Genomic DNA, 20,956 nt, shown 5'->3' on the forward strand with positions numbered 1-20,956 from the left:
GCAAGGGAAACTCCAGACAGGTCACAGGCAGGAGGGGCTGAGATGCAGGTGTGTGTGTGTGTGTGTGTGTGTGTGTGTGTGTGTGTGTGTGTGTGTGTGTGTGTGTGTGTGTGTGGTGTAGAGTGATATCTGAGGTGACTTCTGCAGTACCATCTGTCATGTGACTAAAGACGGATGAGCTTGGAGGATCTCTCTCTCTCTCTCTCTCTCTCTCTCTCTCTCTCTCTCTCTCTCTCTCTCTCTCTCTCTCTCTCTCTCTCTCTCTCTCTCTCTCTCTCTCTCTCTCTCTCTCTCTCTCTCTCTCTCTCTCTCTCTCTCTCTCTCTCTCTCTCTCTCTCTCTCTACTCCAATCGGGGCTGTCATCTCTCCTCTTTTCTCTTTGCCATTTCTGTCTCATCTCGTTCTCTCTCCCATCTCTGTTGACCTTCTTCATTCCTCGCTGGAGTGAGGTACTCTACTGTCAGTCAGCCTGAGGGAGAACTTAACCTTCACACCCACACCGGTCCCCCCACACACCGGCCCACGCCCCCACACACCGGCAGACACACCGGCACACACACACACACACACACACACACACACACACACACACACACACACACACACACACACACACACACACACACACACACACACACACACACACACACACACACACACACACACACACACACACACACACACACACACGCCTCACAGGATGAGTGATGACCGTAGCTCTTTGGGAAATGTAAAGTGGGTCAGAATCAGAAGTCAGAGGAAGTTAACTGAAAGGACAGATACATGAATATCAGAGCGTACTGTAAGCTCATGTCACATTTATACTGTGTCATCTGCAAAAGAAAGTTAGCAACAGTATCTTGACAAGATGACGAGTGCCTTAAAAAAGTAAGCACAATTGACAGTTGCACATTGTCGGACATGAGTATGCATGGTGAGTCTGAGGGTGGGACTGAGGGAGAGCGGGAGAGTGGAGAGTGTGAGAGTGGAGAGAGTAGGAGAGGGAGAGAGGAGAGTGGAAAAGGAAAAGTGGAGAGAGGGAGGGTGGAGAAAGGAAGAGTGGAGAAAGGGAGAGAGGAGAGTGGAGAAAGTAAGAGTGGAGAAAGGGAGAGAGGAGAGTGGAGAAAGTAAGAGTGGAGAAAGGGAGAGAGGAGAGTGGAGAAAGTAAGAGTGAGTGGCGAGAGGGAGAGATGAGAGTGGAGAGAGTGGAAAGAGTGGCGAGAGTGGAGAGAGTGAGAGTGGAAAGTGGAGAAAGGCGAGATGGGAGTGTAGAGAGTGAGAGTGGAGAGAGTGAGAGTGGAGAGAGTGAGAGTGGCAAAAGGAAGATAGGAGAGTGGAGAGAGGGAGAGTGGAGAGAAGGAGAGTGGCGAGAGTGGAGAGCAGAGAGGGGGGGAGTGGAGAGAGGGAGAAAGGAGAGTGGAGAAAGGAAGAGTGGAGAAATGGAGAGAGGAGAGTAGAGAGGGAGAGAGGAAAGAGGGAGAGTGGAAAGAAAGAGAGAAGGCGAGTGGAGAGAGGGAGTTTGGGGGTATAGGAGGAAATCTCCAACTTGTTCTCACTGTCTCACGTCAAAATTAGACGTTTATCCATGTTTCTCAAACATCACATTTCGAAGTTGTTGCAAACATTGCATTTCGAAGCGTTTAAGGTTGAGTTGAGACATTAACTACACATTTTTTCAGTTAGGGTTTGGGATAGGCAAAAAAAACAACAACACAAAAACAACTTCCTATCGCTGGATTCGAACTTGCAACCTTTGGAATCAGAGGCAGATGCTTATGCCCATCCACCATTTGCATACCGCCCCAATAGATCCACAGACGATTCAATCGCCATCGCACTGCACACTGCCCTTTCCCATCTGGACAAGAGGAATACCTATGTAAGAATGATGTTCATTGACTACAGCTCAGCCTTCAACACCATATTGCCCTCCAAGCTCATCATTAAGCTCGGGGCCCTGGGTCTGAACCCCACCCTGTGCAACTGCTCCTGGACTTCCTGACGGTCCACCCCAGGTGGTGAAGATAGGAAACAACACGCTCCACTGATCCTCAACACAGGGGCCCCACAAGGGTGTGTTCTCAGCCCCCTCCTGTACTCCCTGATTACCAGTGACTGCATGGCCACGCACCAACTCAATCATCAAGTTTGCAGACGACACAACAGTAGTAAGCCTGATTATCAACAATGACGAGACCGAATACAGGGTGGAGGTGAGGTCCCTGGCGGAGTGGTGCCAGGAAAATAACCTCTCCCTCAATGTCGACAAAATGAAGGAGCTGATCGTGGACTTCAGGAAAAAACAGAGAGAGCACGCCCCTATTCACATTGATGGACCGCAGTGGAGAAGGTGAAAAGCTTCAAGTTCCTCGGCGTACACATCACTGACAATCTGAAATGGTCCACCCACACAGACTCTTCGACCTCAGGAGGCTGAATAAATTTGTCTAGGCCCCTAAGACCCTCACAAACTTTTACAGATGTACAATTGAGAACATCCTGTCAGGCTGTATCACAACCTGGTTTGGCAACTGCACTTCCCGTAACCTCAGGGCTCTCCAGAGGGTGGTGCGGTCTGCCCAACGCGTCACCGGGAGCACACTGCCTGCCCTCCAGGACACCTACAGCACCCGATGTCACAGGAAGGCCAAAAAGATCATCATGGACATCAACCACCCGAGCCACGGCCTGTTCACCCACAATAATCCAGAAGGCGAGTTCAGTACAGGTGCATCAAAGCTAGGACCGAGAGACTGAAAAACAGCTTCTATCTCAAGGCCATCCAAGTTAAACAGCAATCACTAGCCGGCTACCACCAGGTTACTCAACCCTGCACCTTAGAGGCTGCTGCACTACAGTGCCTTCGGAAGTACTCAGACTCTTTCCACATTGTTTTTAACGTTACAACCTTATTCTAAAATGTATTTAAAAATACAATTATCATCATGGAGAATACGTCATGACAAAATAAAAAACAGGATTTTAGAACTTTTTGCATTGAAGGTCCCCAAGAACACAGTGGCCTCCAACATTCTTAAATGGAAGAAATTTGGAACCACCAAGACTCTTCCTAGAGCTGGCCGACCGGCCAAACTGAGCAATCGGGGGAGAAGGGCCTAGGTCAGGGAACCTGATGGTCACTCTGACAGAGCTCTAGAGTTCCTCTGTGTAGATGGGAAAACCTTCCAGAAGAACAACCATCTCTGCAGCACTCCACCAATCAGGCCTTTATGTTAGAGTGGCCAGACGGAAGCCACTCCTCAGTAAAAGACACATGACAGCCCGCTTGGAGTTTTCCAAAAGGCACCTAAAGACTCTCAGACCATGAGAAAAAAGAGTCTCTGGTCTGATGAAACCAAAATGAAACCAAAAACCTCTTTGGCCTGAGTACCAAGCGTCACGTCCGGAGGAAACCTGGCACCATCCCTACGGTGAAACATGGTGGTGGCAGCATCATGCTGTGGGGATGTTTTTCAGTGGCAGGGACTGGGAGACTAGTCAGGATCGAGGCAAAGATCAAAGTACATTAGAGATCCTTAATGAAAACCTGCTCCAGAGCTCTCAGGACCTCAGACTGGGGCAACGGTTCACCTTCCAACAGGACAACGACCCCAAGCACACAGCCAAGACAACGAAGGAGTGGCTTTGGGACAAGTCGCTTGTCACGCCCTGACCATAGAGAGCCCTCGTAATAGGTCAGTGCGTGACTAGGGGGGTTTCTAGGTATTATATTTCTATGTTGGTGTGTGTGTATGGTTCCCAATTGGAGGCAGCTGATATTCGTTACCTCTAGTTGGGGATCATACTTAGTGTGTCTTTTTTCCCACCTGCTATGGGGGATATTATTTTGTGTGAGTGCCTATGTGCGCTATGTATTTCACAATCGTTATATCTTTGTTGTTTTGGAAGTTTCACTATCATTAAAATGTGGAACTCTGCTCACGCTGGGTTAGGGTTAGGTCCAATTATTCGTGGCCTAGACAGAGCCCGGACTTGAACCAGATCGAACATCTCTGGAGAGACCTAAAAATAGCTGTGCAGCAATGCTCCCCATCCAACCTGACTAAATTTGAGAGGATCTGAAGAGAGGAATGGGAGAAACTCCCCAAATACAGGTGTGCCAAGCTTGTAGCGTCATACCCAAGAAGACTCGAGGCTGTAATCGCTGCCAAAGGTGCTTCAACAAAGTATTGAGTAAACGGTCTGAATGCTTATGTAAATGTAACATTTCTGTTTTTAAAAAATTATTGGAAATTTCCTGGCCATCGACCCAAAATATCGCTATTTTGTTCCCCAAGCCACTTAGTTATGGCAAGGTGCTCCATCATATGGGAAAAGGCATTGTTCGTCACCAAACTGTTCCTGGATGGTTGGGAGAAGATGTTCTTGGAGGATGTGTTGGTACCATTCTTTATTCATGGTTGTGTTCTTAGGCAAAATTGTGAGTGAGCCCACTCCCTTGGCTGAGAAGCAACCCCACACATGAATGGTCTCAGGATGCTTTACTGTTGGCATGACACAGGACTGATGGTAGCGCTCACCTTGTCTTCTCCGGACAAGCTTTTTTTCCGGATGCCCCAAACAATCGGTAAGGGGATTCATTAGAGAAAATGACTTTACCCCAGTCCTCAGCAGTCCAATCCCTATACCTTTTGCAGAATATCAGTCTGTCCCTGATGTTTTTCCTGGAGAGAAGTGGCTTCTTTGCTGCCCTTCTTGACACCAGGCCATCCTCCAAAAGTCTTTGCCTCACTGTGCGTACAGATGCACTCACACCTGCCTGCTGCCATTCCTGAGCAAGCTCTGTACTGGTGGTGCCCCGATCCCGCAGCTGAATCAACTTTAGGAGACGGTCCTGGCGCTTGCTGGACTTTCTTGGGCACCCTGAAGCCTTCTTCACAACAATTGAACCGCTCTCCTTGAAGTTCTTGATGTTCCGATAAATGGTTGATTTAGGTGCAATCTTACTGGCAGCAATATCCTTGCCTGTGAAACCCTTTTTGTGCAAAGCAATGATGACGGCACGTGTTTCCTTGCAGGTAACCATGGTTGACAGAGGAAGAACAATGATTCCAAGAACCACCCTCCTTTTGAAGCTTCCAGTCTGTTATTCGAACTCAATCAGCATGACAGAGTGATCTCCAGCCTTGCCCTCGTCAACACTCACACCTGTGTTAACGAGAGAATCACTGACATGATGTCAGCTGGTCCTTTTGTGGCAGGGCTGAAATGCAGTGGAAATGTTTTTGGTGGATTCAGTTCATTAGCATGGCAAAGAGGGACTTTGCAAATAATTGCAGTTCATCTGATCACTCTTCATAACATTCTGGAGTATATGCAAATTGCCTTCACACAAACTGAGGCAGCAGACTTTGTGAAAATTTATATTTTTGTCATTCTCAAAACTTTTGGCCACGACTGTACATACTGTATTCTACTGTATTTTAGTTAATACCACTCTGACAATGCTTGTCCTAATATTTATGTATTTCTTAATTCTATTATTTTACCTTTAGATTTGTGTGTATTGTTGTGAATTGTTAGATACTACTGCACTGTTGAAGCTAGGAAGACAAGCATTTCGCTACACCCGCATGTGTATGTGACCAATAACATTTGATTTGATTTATATGAACATTTATGCAAAATAAACAATAGGGCTACACCACAACAACCCAACAATACATAACAGAACACTACACAACACTACAAAACAGAAATCAACACAACACAACAATAGAACACTACACAACAACACTACACAACACAACAATACAGCAACACAACACAACAACAAAACACAACAACATAACACTACACACACAACACAATAGTAAATCCTGTAAGGAGTGTTGTGTTACCGTTTTCCTCCAGGTGTTTTCGGATGATGTAGCTGGTCTCAGTTCCCTCGGTGGTGTAGTCCAGTGGAATGTTCCCGTTCACATCCTGCAGTAGAACATTCACCCCAGCCTTCCAAAACACCCGGAACGTTCGGAACCCACCATAGAACGAGGAGGGAGAGAAAAAAGAAGAGAGAGACACAAATAAGTTGAGTGGTTTCTCAGGTCATCCATAAGAGGGGGATCGATGATAAAGTACACCCAATTATCAGGCCCTCCCAGCAGTGTGTACCTGAGGAGAACCACAAGGACATAAACACTCAATGGAGGTAATTAATCAACTCATTAAATATGGGACTGTGAGGGCCCCAGGGCAGGGATGTGTGTACAACTCTGCCTTTTACTGTTCCCTCAATTCAATGTTTCTATTCAAGGGCTTTATTGGCATGGGAACCACATGTTAACATTGCCAAAGCAAGTGAAATAGACAATAAACAAAAGTGAAATAACAATGAAAATTAACAGTAAACATTACACTCACAAAAGTTCCAAAATAATAAAGGCATTTCAAACGTCATATTATGTATATATACACTGTTGTAACGATGTGCAAATAGTTAAAGTACAACATTGAAAATAAATAAACATAAATATGGGTTGTATTTACAATAGTGTTTGTTTTCACTGGTTGCCCTTTTCTTGTGGCAACAGGTCCCACATCTTGCTGCTGTGATGGCACACTGTGGTATTTCACCCAGTAGATATGAGAGTTGATCAAAATTGGGTTTGTTTTCGAATTCCTTGTGGATCTGTGTAATCTGAGGGAAATATGTGTCTCTAACATGGTCAAACATTTGGCAGGAGGTTAGGACGTGCAGCTCAATTTCCACCTCATTTTATGGACAGCGTGCACGCAGCCTGTCTTCTCTTGAGAGCCAGATCTGCCTACGGCGGCCTTTCTCAATAGCAAGGCTATGCTCACTGAGTCTGTACATAGACAAAGATTTCGTTGACTTTGGGTCAGTCACAGTGGTCAGGTATTCTGCCACTGTGTACTCTCTGTTTAGGGCCAAATAGCCTTCTAGTTTGCTCTTTTTTGGAATTAATTATTTCCAATGTGTTAATAATTATCTTTTTGTTTTCTTATGATTTGGTTGGGTCTTGTAGTGTTTCTGTCCTGGGGCTCTGTGGGGTCTGTTTGTGTTTGTGAACAGAGCCACAGGACCAGCTTGCTCTTCTCCATGTTCATCTCTCTGTAGGTTTTGGCTTTGTTAAGGAAGGTTTGGGAATCACTTCCTTTTTGGGTGGTTGTAGAATTTAAAGCTCATTTCTGGATTTTGGTAATTAGCGGGTATCGGCCTATTCTACTCTGCATGCATTATTTGGTGTTTTACGTTAAACACCGAGGATATTTTTGCAGAATTCTGCATGCAGAGTCTCAATTTGGTGTTTTTCCCATTTTGTGAATTTCTGGTTGGTGAGCGGACCCCAGACCTTACAACCATAAATGACAACGGATTCTATAACTGATTCAAGTATTTTTTGCCAGATCCTAATTGGTATGTCGAATTTTATGTTCCTTTTGATGGCATAGAAGGCTCTTGCCTTGTCGCTGTGGCGCTGATGTTTAGGCCAAGGTATGTATAGTTTTTTGTGTGCTCTAGGGCAACGTTGTCTAGATTAAATTTGTATTTGTGGTCCTGGCGACTGGACCTTTTTTGGAACATCATTATTTTTGTCAAACTGAGATTTACAGTCAGGGCCCAGGTCTGGCAGAATCTGTGCAGAAGATATAATAGGTGCTGCTGTAGGCCCTCCTTGGTTGGTGACAGAAGCACCAGATCATCAGTAAACAGTAGACATTTGACTTGTATTTTGTCCTGTAGTTCATTCAATGTAACTGGAGAATCCAGTGGGTTCTGGTAGTCTTTAATAGTTGATTCTAAGATTTGTATTTGATCATATATATGTTTTTGCTGTTTGTTCTTTGTTATAGAGACAAACAGATTGAAGAAGTGGGTTATCCATACATCTCCACTTTGGATAGATAACTCTTCATGTTGTTGTTTGTTTAGTGTTTTCCAATTTTCCCAGAAGTGGTTAGAGTCTATGGATTCTTCAATTACATTGAGCTGATTTCTGATGTGCTGTTCCTTCTTTTTCCGTAGTGTATTTCTGTATTGTTCTAGTGATTCAGCATAGTGAAGGCGTAGACTCAGGTTTTCTATGTCTCTTTGTTTTTGGTTGGATAGATTTCTCAATTTCTTTTTTAGGTTTTTGCATTCTTCATCAAACCATTTGTCATTGTTGTTAGTTTTCTTCGGTTTCTGTTCTTTTTATTTTATTTGATAAGGAAGCTGAAAGGTCTAATATACTGCCAAGTTTACACCTTCACTATTACAGTGGAACCTTTTGTCCAGGAAGTTAATTGTTCCATAATTGTTGGCTAATTGTTTTTGGTGGGTTTCCACTCTACATTCCTTCCATCTATAGCATTTCTTAAAATGATTCATTTCCTTTGGTTTTGATGCCTCATGATTGAGTATTGCTCTGTTCAAGTAGATTTTGCTGTGATCTGATAGGGGTGTCAGTGAACGCTCCCCTCGAAGCCTACCAATGACTATGTACATACCCATCGTCCGATAGAGCTGCAGGAGTTTTGTTGGTTATGTTGTTGTACAGTGGGGCAAAAAAGTATTTAGTCAGCCACCAATTGTGCAGGTTCTCCCAACTAAAAAATATGAGAGAGGCCTGACATCATAGGTACACTTCAACTATGACAGACAAAATGAGGAAATTAGGATTTTTAATGAATTTATTTGCAAATTATGGTGGAAAATAAGTATTTGGTCACCTACAAACAAGCAAGATTTCTGGCTCTCACAGACCTGTAACTTCTTCTTTAAGAGGCTCCTCTGTCCTCCACTCGTTACCTGTATTAATGGCACCTGTTTGAACTTGTTATCAGTATAAAAGACACCTGTCCACAACCTCAAACAGTCACACTCCAGCTCCACTATGGCCAAGACCAAAGAGCTGTCAAAGGACACCAGAAACAAAATTGTAGACCTGCACCAGGCTGGGAAGACTGAATCTGCAATAGGTAAGCAGCTTGGTTTGAAGAAATCAACTGTGGGAGCAATTATTAGGAAATGGAAGACATACAAGACCACTGATAATCTCCCTCGATCTGGGGCTCCACGCAAGATCTCACCCCGTGGGGTCAAAATGATCACAAGAACGGTGAGCAAAAATCCCAGAACCACACGGGGGGACCTAGTGAATCACCTGCAGAGAGCTGGGACCAAGATTGGGAGAATGTCATATGGTCAGATGAAACCAAAATAGAACTTTTTGGTAAAAACTCAACTCGTCGTGTTTGGAGGACAAAGAATGCTGAGTTGCATCCAAAGAACACCATACCTACTGTGAAGCATGGGGGTGGAAACATCATGCTTTGAGGCTGTTTTTCTGCAAAGGGACCAGGACGACTGATCCGTGTAAAGGAAAGAATGAATGGGGCCATGTATCGTGAGATTTTGAGTGAAAACCTCCTTCCATCAGCAAGGGCATTGAAGATGAAACGTGGCTGGGTCTTTCAGCATGACAATGATCCCAAACACACCGCCCGGGCAACGAAGGAGTGGCTTCGTAAGAAGCATTTCAAGGTCCTGGAGTGGCCTAGCCAGTCTCCAGATCTCAACCCCATAGAAAATCTTTGGAGGGAGTTGAAAGTCCGTGTTGCCCAGCAACAGCCCCAAAACATCACTGCTCTAGAGGAGATCTGCATGGAGGAATGGGCCAAAATACCAGCAACAGTGTGTGAAAACCTTGTGAAGACTTACAGAAAACGTTTGACCTCTGTCATTGCCAACAAAGAGTATATAACAAAGTATTGAGATAAACTTTTGTTATTGACCAAATACTTATTTTCCACCATAATTTGCAAATAAATTCATAAAAAATCCTACAATGTGATTTTCTGGATTTTTTTCTTCTCATTTTGTCTGTCATAGTTGAAGTGTACCTATGATGAAAATTACAGGCCTCTCTCATATTTTTAAGTGGGAGAACTTGCACAATTGGTGGCTGACTAAATACTTTTTTGCCCCACTGTAGGTGTGCCTAGGGGGGCATATGGGGGAGGGAATGCTGTCACCTGCAGGCAGGTGTTTGTCCCCCTGTGTGCTGAGGGTGTCAGGTTCTTGTCTGTTTCTTGCATTTAGGTCGCCACAGACTAGTACATATCCCTGGGCCTGGAAATGATTGATTTCCCCCTCCAGGATGGAGGTTTGATCTGAGGGGGCCTAAATGGGGTGTGGGCATGGTTGACATGAGGGGGCGTTGATTGGTTGGGGTGGGGGTGTGGATGTGGCTGGTGGTGCTGTGGTCTTGAGGTGGGTCTTCTCGGCGTGGGTCCTCTATGTGTAGGTCCAGGGGGAGAGTGTCTTGCTAGTATGGGCGGGGTGTCTATTGATCTATTGCTCCTGTGTGAAGTGTTGGGGCAGACCGTTGAGGGCGATGTCCTTTAGGGTCCGGGTGAAGGTGGTCACTGCTGCCTTGTAGAGGTAGACTTGGTTGTAAAGGCCGTTCAAGTCCAGGGTGGAGTGGTGGGCCAGGAAAACCTTTGGTTTTGAGACACAGTCACGGGAAATACTTGCGTTTACCCGCTGTATGGTAGCAGGGTGGAAGTCTTTTCATGGTAGCAGGGTGGAGATAACCACTTGCGCGTTGGGGAAAGTAGAAGAGGCTTTTTCAATCCCTCCCTTGAGTGATGTGGCCACCATTTCCTGCTGTGCTCTCGGGTCCTTGTGGCTGTGTGTATTATTATGTGGCTGGGTGACCCTAGTTGGTCCTCAGACAGAAGGTCTAGGGTGCGCTGGGTGTTTGGACACCAGAGTTGAGACACTGTGTTTGGGAAAAAGTACATTTTCCTGTATATAAGGAGTACAATCTGTGTCTTGTGTATGTCCTCAGTGGGTGCGTGTGTGTGTGTGGGGGGGGGGGGGTTGTCAGGAGGGCTATCAGGGTGGCTGACTAGGAGGGGTGCTCACAGGGGGTGAGATCCACTGGGCTTGGGGTTCTTCAGTTGTCTGCTGTGATGTCAACACTATGGTCAGGGTGTGGACTGTTCTGTTGTGGTGTCAAGACTTTTGTCGGGAGCTGAGGTGGGCTGGTCTGCTGACTTCTCTGCAGGGGTGGCCACCTCTCTAATGGGTTGTTCTCTCTCTCTCTCTCTCTCTCTCTCTCTCTCTCTCTCTCTCTCTCTCTCTCTCTCTCTCTCTCTCTCTCTCTCTCTCTCTCTCTCTCTCTCTCTCTCTCTCTCTCTCTCTCTCTCTCTCTCTCTCTCTCTCTCTCTGGAACTAACAGCGTTTTAGCAACATGAAATCTTATTAAAATCTGTTCATGTTCATGGAAGAATATGACACTTCTTTTATTTTACATTTGCTGACAAGGAAACACTTAGATTTGGTCATTTTCATGTTTTTATAAATCCCAACCGCTAACATGTGAACATGTTCAAAATTATAACTTCCAAATCACCTGAAATCAACTCCATATTTGGTTTGATGTTACTTAAAGGTGATTTGGCCTTTAAAGAAAAACATGCTTCAATGGAGTAGGGACCTATGATGGCCATAGGGCAAATTAGAGTATGAGTGGCCTAAACCGTTCAATGTTACATTGACCTGGGTGAATGGAATATGAATGAAAGTAATCCAATATGCTGTAATAGGAATAAGGCCATGCACATCAAAAAAAGAACTCATCCTTCCTAATATTAAAACGACACCAACTGCCACTGGTAGGGACGTACCAAGGATCCTTGATAGCACGGACCATACAGCCACTGTACAATTTCCGTCAGCACAAACGCTGTCCTCCATTAAAAAGGGAGAGATGGAAACCCAAGGACAGCGATGGAGAGGAGGAGGAGAGGAATGAATGGAGGATGAGACGAAGGGAATGACAATCAAAGACAAGCCTGTCTAACATTCTGTTATAGGAAATCACTCAAAATGACAAAGACAAGCCTGTCTAACATTCTGTTATAGTAAATCACTCTCAATATGCTACATTCCCCCACTGTAGAAACAAAGCACATTCGTTGAGAAATTCCAGGTAACACTTCCTAGTATAAGCAATGTATTTCAAGTACATCTATTCTATAACCATTTTATAATGCATTATAATTCGCATGGATTGTGTATCTGTGCCATTCAGAGGGTGAATAGACAAGACCAAAGATTTCAGTGCCTTTAAAAAGGGCATGGTAGTAGGTGCCCGGCCAGGCGCAGCGGTTTGTGTCAAGAACTGCAACCCTGCTGGGTTTTTCAGTTTCCCGTGTGTATCAAGAATGGTCCACCACCCAAAGGACATCCAGCCAACTTGACACAACTGTGGGAAGCATTGGAGTCAACATGGGCCAGGATCCCTGTAGAATTGAGGCAGTTCTAAGGGCAAAAGTTGCAACTCAATATTAGGAAGGTGTTCTTAATGTTTGTATGCTCAGCGTATGTTTATTAGCAGTTACATAGGAATTGCCACCAAATTCTCCCAGTTAATTCCCTGATAGGAGTCTTGTTTCTGATCACGGGGCAGCAGGTAGCCTCAGGTTAAGAGAGTTGGGCCAGTAACTAAAAGGTTGGTTCCAATCCCTGGGCCGACTAGGTCAAAAATCTGCCGATGTGCCCTTGAGCAAGGCACTTAACCCTAATTGCTCTTTTCAGTCAGTCTGGATAACAGCGTGTGCTAAATGTAAATCACAGCAGAATGCATTGACAGACTCTGTGCTGGAGAAGAATGAAAGAAAGGAACAGAAAGGAAATGCATCTTTAAGAAAGTTGCTATTTTTACTCTGCTACTGCCTTTACGTTATCTTACTCTGAGGAACACACACATGTACGTACACACACACACACGCAAAATATACACACATCTACTCACGCACAGTCACACACACAAATGAGTAGAAACACACACTATTTTAAATGGAATAAGTCTTCCCTCACAATTCACCAGAGGGAAGCTGAAGAGGCGTGTAATCATTAAAAACATGTTTAAACTTTAACTCTATCTGTCCCACACCCTCCTTACCGCTCTCTCACCCTAACTTTCCCTCCCTCTGCCTGTCTCTCGCTCTCTTTTTGAATTGGCTCACCATTATTCAACCCCCATCTCTCTCTCCGTGTCTCTCTCCCTCTGTGTCTCTCTCTCCCCTCCCTCCCTCCTTCCTCTGGCTGACAGGTACTGTAGATGTGACCTCATTAACTAGAAAGTGGGTCTCAGTTGAAAGTGAACGGAAGACATTTAGTCACTGCCTCCCGTGGAGATGTAACATAAACTCTTCCTCTTTTTCCCTCTTCCCGCCCTTCTCTCTCTCTCCTCCTGCAGAGCGCTGCATACTGTATCTATTTTCAGGGGTCTTCTTGGCAGGAGTAGTGTTTGGCCTAACTATATCACACACAGGCACACTGACTGGGCTGCCTACATGCAGCGCTGCTTTCAGTAAATCAAACCCTGCTCTGAAAGAAAGAGGAAGAGATGCAGAGGGGATGAATACACAGACAAACTCTTTCTCTTTCTCTCTTTCCGGCAGCTCTTCAACTACTGCAACATCCTCTCTGAGTATCCCTCATCACCCCACCATACAGGTTCTGTTGCCACCCTAACACACCGGATCCAATCAGCAGAACCAGAATAGGACCTAACATCAAGCCAAACATAGCCCACCCTCCATCCCTCCACTTTTGCATGCTCCTGTCCCCTACTCCACAGCTGCTCCTCTCTCACACTGGACCTAATACTACAGAACACCAGACGTGACCCAAACCCCTCTGATAGTCTAATACTGCAGAACACCAGACCTGACCCAAACCCCTCTGATAGTCCTGGTACTGCAGAACACCAGACCTGATCCAAACCCCTCTGATAGTCATGGTACTGCAGAACACCAGACCTGACCCAAACCCCTCTGATAGTCCTGGTACTGCAGAACACCAGACCTGATCCAAACCCCGCTGATAGTCCTGGTACTGCAGAACACCAGACCTGACCCAAACCCCTCTGATAGTTCTGGTACTGCAGAACACCAGACCTGACCCAAACCCCTCTGATAGTCCTGGTACTGCAGAACACCAGACCTGATCCAAACCCCTCTGATAGTCCTGGTACTGCAGAACACCAGACCTGATCCAAACCCCTCTGATAGGCATGGTACTGCAGAACACCAGACCTGACCCAAACCCCTCTGATAGTCCTGGTACTACAGAACACCAGACCTGATCCAAACCCCTCTGGACTGACCCCATAGGAAAATATTATTATGATGTTGTGATGCTAAATATAGACCAATGTTAAGACATTCACATCCAACATGTGTGTATGTAAGTGTGTTTATGGTGTGTGAGTGTGTTTATGGTGTGTGTGTGTGTGTGTGTGTGTGTGTGTGTGTGTGTGTGTGTGTGTGTGTGTGTGTGTGTGTGTGTGTGTGTGTGTGTGTGTGTGTGTGTGTGTGTGTGTGTGTGTGTGTGTGTGTGTGTGTGTGTATGTTTCTCACCAGCAATAGCAGCAGCACCATATCGGCGTGGTCACACACACATGCCACGTGCAGGGCTGTCCAGAGGTCCTCATCCTGCAGGTTGACGTTAAGCCCTCGCTCAATCAAAACCTCTGCAGTAAACACGTTGTCATGGCGAGCACACTATGGGATAGAGAGAGAGAGAGACAGATGAAGAGAGAGAGAAAGGGAGAAAGAAAGAGACAGCGAGGAAGAGAGAGAGAATGGCGGTTGGATAATGGTGAGCCAATTGAAATTGTTGATTGTTTTTCAATTATAGTGCCATTTCTGCTGAGGCATGGTTAGTTAAATGTTCTACGGTCCAGGGAACATTCAATATTTCTTTGCAGACATGGATGAAATGTATAATACAGTACATTTAATCAAAACTCATATCACCATGGTGGCGACAATATTTTATTATCATGTATACAGTATGGGAACAATCTAAATAGTTAAAAACAATAGGTGGATGTGTTTGTGTGTGTGTGTGCGTGTGTGTGTGTGCAGGGCCGGCTTTAGCCTTTTCGGTGCCCTAAACGAGATTTGGTTAGGGAGCCCTCCTCCTCACATCGAAACATTTTAGTGGCTCCCCTTTTGATGCCGGAGGGAAAAAGGTACATTTTCTACAATTCTACCAATTTCGCCATGGGGTGGAGAGAACATTTTGTAGTTTTAAAGGGGAATAACATCAAATTTAATCTCCGACTCGTTGTTGGACTGTCTGTCAACGTGCAAACCTCTCTCACTCAGGGAGAGCGAGGTAGAGTGAGAGCTAGAACGAGAGCTAGTTCCCTGAGTGAGAGATGTGCGCACGTTGACAGACAGTCCAACAACGAGTCAGAGGAATTTAGGAACAAAGACACATTATCTGAATTCTTAATTATTCCCCTTTAAAGCTATTTCCTGCAATTCAACACATTTTGCCATGATGTATGCCAAGTTAATATGATATCTGAGTGAGAGTGGCTAACAAAATCAATGGGGGACCCCCGGAGGCCAGGGCCCCTGGGAATGTCAGTCTTTGGCCATGATTACAAAAAAGTTAGATAGTTGGCTAGACTAACTAACGATCAAAAAATGTACATGGCAAATTGTCAGCAAATGAGTTACATAAGGAGAGATAAACTGCTGGTGCACAACCACATTTCTAAAATGCATCTGTTGTATTCTACTATTCTAACTGTCAATAGTAAGTTGAGACACCGAGTGAGGACGCTTCTGTTGCTTCTGTCTGGAGTTGGCCGTGTGTGTGTGTTCTTACCAGGTGTAGAAGAGAACCTCCAGAGGAGATAGGAGTGTTGGGGTCAGCTCCCTCCTTCAGCAGACACAGCACTGCAACATAGAAAGAGAGAGCAATATTACTTTATATATTACACACTTATAAACCACAAACGCCTAGTGTTTGAACCCATGTGGATGTAGTAACAACAAAGATAGACAGGAAGACAGACAGCCGAAGTAGAAAATAACAGATAAACAATATTACTTGAAATGAAGCACAATTGGAAAAACTCGCAGTGTATTTTTCCAATAAACCTGCACTTGTAAATGCATGCGCACGCACGCACGCACGCACGCACGCACGCACGCACGCACGCACGCACGCACGCACGCACGCACGCACGCACGCACGCACGCACACACACACACTACAGCTTCCTGCACTCCAGTATAATCCCCTGTGTGTGGTTTGTACTCCACGTGCCCTTGAGGAGTCAGTCAGTTATCAGTCAGTCAGTCATCAGTCATCAGGCAGTCTTCAGTCAGTTATAAGTCAGTCATCTGTCATCAGTCAGTCATCAGTTATCAGTCAATCAGATATCAGTCAGTCATCAGTCAGTCATCAGTTATCAGTCAGTCAGTCATCAGTCAGTCAGTCAGTCAGTCAGTCATCAGTCAGTCAGTCAGTCATCAGTCAGTCAGTCATCAGTCAGACATTAGTCAGTCAGTTATCAGTCAGACATTAGTCAGTCAGTCATCAGTCAGACATTAGTCAGTCAGTCGCCAGTTATCAGTCAGTCAGTTATCAGTCAGTCAGTCAGTCATCAGTCAGACATCAGTCAGTCAGTCGTCAGTTATCAGTCAGTCAGTCAGTCAGTCAGTCATCAGTCATCAGTCATCAGTCAGTCAGTCATCAGTCAGTCAGTTATCAATCAGTCATCAGTCAGACATCTGTCAGTCAGTCAGTCAGTCAGTCATCAGTCAGTCAGTTATCAGTCAGTCAGTCATCGGTCAGTCATCAGTCAGACATCAGTCAGTCAGTCAGTCATCAGTTATCAGTCAGTCAGTTATCAGTCAGTCATCAGTCAGACATCAGTCAGGCATTAGTCAGTCAGTTATCAATCAGTAAGGCATCAGTCAGTCAGTCATCAGTCAGACATCAGTCAGTCAGTCATCAGTTATCAGTCAGTCAGTTATCAGTCAGTCAGTCAGTCATCAGTCAGTCACCAGTCATTAGTTAGTCATCAGTCAGTCAGTCATCAGTCGTCAGTCAGTTATCAAGCAGTCGGTCATCAGTCAGACATCGGTCAGTCAGTCAGTCATCAGTTATCAGTCAGTCAGTCAGTCAGTCAGTCAGTCAGTCAGTTATCAATCGTCTGTTTGTCAGTCATCAGTCAGTCAGTCATCAGTCAGTCATCAGTCAGTCATCAGTCATTAGTTAGTTATCAGTCATCAGGCAGTCTTCAGTCAGTTATAAGTCAGTCATCAGTCAATCAGTCAGTCATCAGTCAGTTATCAATCGTCTGTTAGTCAGTTATCAGTCGTCAGTCAGTCAGAGTGTATGAGAGTGTATGAGCTCACTACCATTACAGTAGCAGTTGTGAGAGGTGGAGTATCGGCCTGGATACAATGGCTCACTCCCTTACATCACATCAGAATACATCAGCTCTACTAAGCCAGAGTGCACTGCACTAACACACTGATACAGATCTGCACTACAAATATAGTAACTACATCATGCGCCACACACTGACACAGAACTGGTCATTCTGCTCTACAAACCGTAATTTATTCTAGTGTACTGACACAGACATTGATCTGCTTTACAAAAAGCTGAACTCTATTGAAAAAGCAACACTGAACTGTTGATCCTTTAATCAAAGACTCACACAGATCTGGCCCAACCACTCCCAAACCACTCCCAAACCACTCCCATCCACTCCAAAACCACTCCCAAACTACTCCAAAACCACCCCCAAACCACTCCCAACTACTTCTAAACCACTCCCAAACCACTCCCAAACCACTCTAAAACCAGTCCCAAACCATTCCCAAACTACTCCAAAACCACCCCCAAACCACTCCCAACTACTTCTAAACCACTCCCAAACCACTCCCAACAACTCCAAACAACCCCAAACAACTCCCAACTACTCCTAAACCAATCCCAACTACTCCCAAACCACTCCAAACCACTCCCAACCACTCCAAACCACCCCCAAACCACTCCCAAACCACTCCCAACCACTCCCAAACCACTCCAAACCACTCAAAAACCACTCAAAAACCACTCCCATCCACTCCCAAACCACTCCAAAACACTCCAAAACACTCCAAACCACTCCTAAATCAATCCCAAACCACTCCCAACACACTCCAAAACCACTCCCATCCACTCCCAAACCACTCCAAAACACTCCAAAACACTTCAAACCACTCCTAAATCAATCCCAAACCACTCTCAACACACTCCCAAACCACTCCCAAAACACTCCAAACCAATCCCAAACCACTCCCAAACCACTCCCAAACCAATCCCAAACCATTCCCAAACCACTCCCAAACCACTCCCATCCACTCCCATCCACTCCCAAACTACTCCCAAACCACTCCAAAACACCCCAAACCACTCCTAAACCACTCCAAACCACTCCCAAAACACTCCAAACCAATCCCAAACCACTGCCAAACCACTCCAAACCATTCCAAACCACTCCAAACCACTCCCAAACAACTCCTAAATCAATCCCAAACCACTCCCAAAACACTCCAAACCAATTCCAAACCACTCCCAAACCACTCCCATCCCAATCCCAAACCACTCCCAAACCACTCCAAACCACTCCCAACCACTCCAAACCACCCCCAAACCACTCCCAAACCACTCCCAACCACTCCCAAACCCCTCCAAACTACTCCAAAACCACTCACATCCACTCCCAAACCACTCCAAAACACTCCAAAACACTCCAAACCACTCCTAAATCAATCCCAAACCACTCCCAACACACTCCAAAACCACTCCCATCCACTCCCAACACACTCCAAACCACTCCCATCCACTCCAAACCACTCCTAAATCAATCCCAAACCACTCCCAACACACTCCCAAACCACTCCAAAAACACTCCAAACCAATCCCAAACCAATCCCAAACCAATCCCAAACCACTCCCAAACCACCACTCCCAAACCACTCCCAAACCACTCCCAAACCACTCCAAAACCACCCCCAAACCACTCCCAACTACTTCTAAACCACTCCCAAACCACTCCAAAACCAGTCCCAAACCATTCCCAAACTACTCCAAAACCACCCCCAAACCACTCCCAACTACTTCTAAACCACTCCCAACCACTCCAAACAACCCCAAACAACTCCCAACTACTCCTAAACCAATCCCAACTACTCCCAAACCACTCCAAACCACCCCCAACCACTCCAAACCACCCCCAAACCACTCCCAAACCACTCCCAACCACTCCCAAACCACTCCTAAATCAATCCCAAACCACTCCCAACACACTCCAAAACCACTCCCATCCACTCCCAAACCACTCCAAAACACTCAAAAACACTCCAAACCACTCCTAAATCAATCCCAAACCACTCCCAACTACTCCCAAACCACTCCAAACCACTCCCAAAACACTCCAAACCAATCCCAAACCACTCCCAAACCACTCCAAACCACTCCAAAACCACTCCAAACCACTCCAAACCACTCCCAAACCACTCCTAAATCAATCCCAAACCACTCCCAAAACACTCCAAACCATTCCAAACCACTCCCAAACCACTCCCATCCCAATCCCATCCCACTCCCAAACCACTCCCAACCAATCCCAAACCACTCCCAAACCACTCCCATCCCAATCCCAAACCACTCCCAAACCCCTCCCATCCACTCCCAAAACACTCCAAAACACTCCAAACCACTCCTAAATCAATCCCAAACCACTCCCAAAACACTCCAAAACCACTTCCATCCACTCCCAAACACTCCAAAACACTCCAAACCACTCCTAAATCAATCCCAAACCACTCCCAACACACTCCCAAACCACTCTAAACCACTCCCAAAACACTCCAAACCAATCCCAAACCACTCCCAAACCACTCCAAACCACTCCAAACCACTCCCAAACCACTCCCAAAACACTCCCAAAACACTCCCAAAACACTCCAAACCAATCCCAAACCACTCCCAAACCAATCCCATCCCAATCCCAAACCACTCCCAAACCACTCCCATCCACTCCCAAACCACTCCCAAACCACTCCCAAACCACTCCCAAACCACCCCTAAATCAATCCCAAACCACTCCCAAAACACTCCAAACCACTCCCAAACCACTCCCAACCACTCCCAAACTACTCCCAAACCACTCCCAAACCACTCCCATCCACTCCCAAACCACTCCCAAAACTCCTAAACTCCCAAACCACTCCCAAAACACTCCAAACCAATCCCAAACCACTCCCAAACCACTCCCAAACCACTCCCAAACCACTCCCAAACCACTCCCAAACCACTCCCAAACAAAGCTATAATGATTCTATTGAGAGGGAGAAAAGGAGGAGATGAAAAGACAGAGAGCATGAGGAATTGAGAGAGATGGACAGAGAGAAAGACAGAGAGAGAGAGGATCAACTATTAAAGACTACCAGAACCCACTGGATTCTCCAATTACCTTGAATGAGTTACAGGACAAAATAAAAACCCTCCAACCCAAAAAAGGCCTGTGGTGTTGATGGTATCCTTAATGAAATGATCAAATATACAGACAACAAATTCCAATTGGCTATATTAAAACTCTTTAACATCGTCCTTAGCTCTGGCATCTTCCCCAATATTTGGAACCAAGGACTGATCACCCCAATCCACAAAAGTGGAGACAAATTTGACCCCAATAACTACCGTGGAATATGCGTCAACAGTAACCTTGGGAAAATACTCTGCATTATCATTAACAGCAGACTCGTACATTTCCTCAATGAAAACAATGTACTGAGCAAATGTCAAATTGGCTTTTTACCAAATTACCGTACAACAGACCATGTATTCACCCTACACACCCTAATTGACAACCAAACAAACCAAAACAAAGGCAAAGTCTTCTCATGCTTTGTTGATTTCAAAAAAGCCTTCGACTCAATTTGGCATGAGGGTCTGCTATACAAATTGATGGAAAGTGGTGTTGGGGGTAAAACATACGACATCATAAAATCCATGTACACAAACAACAAGTGTGCGGTTAAAATTGGCAAAAAACACACACATTTCTTCACACAGGGTCGTGGGGTGAGACAGGGATGCAGCTTAAGCCCC

At 45.5% G+C, this 20,956-nt stretch overlaps 1 protein-coding gene across 2 annotated transcripts in view; it reads right to left on the bottom strand.

Moving 5' to 3' along the window:
- Positions 1-20,956, bottom strand: part of LOC139546427 (unconventional myosin-XVI-like) — a 269,653-nt gene that overhangs the window by 196,443 nt on the left and 52,254 nt on the right. For both annotated transcript variants that reach the window (XM_071354796.1, XM_071354795.1), the window contains exons 3-5: positions 15,665-15,735; positions 14,401-14,544; positions 5,862-5,970 (exon numbers count right to left, since the gene is read on the bottom strand). In XM_071354796.1, the coding sequence (XP_071210897.1) occupies positions 5,862-5,970; positions 14,401-14,544; positions 15,665-15,735 (324 nt within the window). The remainder of the gene's footprint in view (positions 1-5,861; positions 5,971-14,400; positions 14,545-15,664; positions 15,736-20,956) is intronic.

The sequence above is a fragment of the Salvelinus alpinus genome, chromosome 20, assembly GCF_045679555.1.
Source record: "Salvelinus alpinus chromosome 20, SLU_Salpinus.1, whole genome shotgun sequence".
NCBI lineage: Eukaryota > Metazoa > Chordata > Actinopteri > Salmoniformes > Salmonidae > Salvelinus > Salvelinus alpinus.